The sequence below is a fragment of the Elephantulus edwardii genome, unplaced genomic scaffold, assembly GCF_000299155.1.
Source record: "Elephantulus edwardii isolate Elephantulus edwardi_28Jun2011 unplaced genomic scaffold, EleEdw1.0 scaffold00139, whole genome shotgun sequence".
NCBI classification, from domain to species: domain Eukaryota; kingdom Metazoa; phylum Chordata; class Mammalia; order Macroscelidea; family Macroscelididae; genus Elephantulus; species Elephantulus edwardii.
In genome coordinates this window covers 2,908,546-2,910,089 of record NW_006399889.1, presented here as the reverse complement: position 1 = coordinate 2,910,089, position 1,544 = coordinate 2,908,546, and the positions used below count along the sequence as shown (strand labels likewise).

The 1,544-nt window shown below is 39.5% G+C and overlaps 1 protein-coding gene across 1 annotated transcript in view; it reads left to right on the top strand.

Moving 5' to 3' along the window:
• DCLRE1C (DNA cross-link repair 1C) overlaps positions 1-1,544 on the top strand; it is a 68,067-nt gene that overhangs the window by 41,432 nt on the left and 25,091 nt on the right. Inside the window, 1 exon segment of the mRNA XM_006894285.1 lies at positions 24-160. Coding sequence (XP_006894347.1) covers positions 24-160 — 137 coding nt within the window.

The window sequence follows — 1,544 nt, the reverse complement described above, 5'->3', positions numbered from 1 at the left end:
TATATTTTTTTTTTTTTTTTTAGGCGGAGGAATATTTTCAGTGGAACAAATTGCCCTGTGGAATGACTTCCAAAAATAGAACTCCACTCCGCACAATCAGCATTAAGCCATCTACTATGTGGTTTGGAGAAAGAACCAGAAAAACAAATGTAATTGTAAGGTAAGCAAACAGTGTGTGTAGGTCTTCTTAGAACAGCCTTGTTTTTAGGTAATCTACCTGATTTAACTTGGTTTAACTGCACTCGAGTCTTAGTCCTAGAAGGAAACACTGCCCATGCTGCACCCTCAGGATTGCTGCTCAGCTGGAGGCCACTGTTACAGCTACTGTACCAGCCCACCGTTTGGAGGGTCTTCCTCTTTTTCACTGACACTATACTTTACCAAGCATGATGCCATTCTCCAGGTTGGCCCATCTTGATAACATGTCCAAAGCATGAAAGGTGAAATCTTGCCATTCTCATTTCTAAGACGCATTCCAGCTGCACTTCTCCTAAGACAAATTTGTTTTTGCTAGACCCTGGTATGTTCAGTACTCTTCACCAACACCACAATTCAAAAGCATGAGTTCTTCAGTCTTCCTTATGTATGACATACATCTGTGATACAGAGATACATCTTTCACATGGATGTGAAGCAATGGAAAATACAATGGCTCAAGGAGGCTTATCTCAGTCCTCAAAGTCCTTGCTCTGTACTGTTTGAAAGAGGTCCTTTGCATCAGACTTGTCTACTGCATTATGTCCTTTAATTTATTGATTGCTGCTTCCTTGGGTATTGATTGTAGGTCCAAGTAAAATGAAATCCTTGACAACTTTGGTCTTTTCTCCATTGATCATAATACTGCTTTTATAATTTCAAGTGTATTTTTGTTCTGTTTGCATTAAACTAGTTTTTCTGTCTCCCTTCTGTTCTAATCTTTGTTTTTGTTTATTTTAAATATTTCCTCGTGTTATAGGTGACAGTCTACACTTCAAATTAAATTCCCACTTAAACAGTTCATGATGAATTGTTCATGACATTGATTACTATCCCTGTAATAGGGAGCTCTGGTAGCCTAGTGGCAAGAAGGGCTGCAATCCTTAAGGCACGCAGCTCAAGGCCATCAGCTGTTCTGTGGGAGAAGGAGAGGCAATCTCTTCCCATGCAATTACCTGCCTCTGAAAACCCTCCAGAGGGCCAGGAATGTGTCAGTTCTGACTCTACAATACACAACAAGAACAGCAACAGTATGACTATCTTCCTCATTTATATCCATCCAGTTTTTCTGTCCCTCTTTACCTTCTCATGTTTGTTTTTGTATAAATGGTGACTATTTGATCTTGTATATTATTGTTGTTGTGGAGGATAGAAGGAGAATTGATGCTGCTGAGCTTTGGTGCTGGAGAAGAGTATTGAGGGTACCATGGACTGCTAGGACAACAAACAGATTCATCCTATAAAGGGTTAAGATAGGAAGACTCAATGTTGTGAAAATGGCAATACTACCAAAAGCAATTTACACATTTAATGCAATCCCAATACAAATACCAACCCCATTCTTCAAC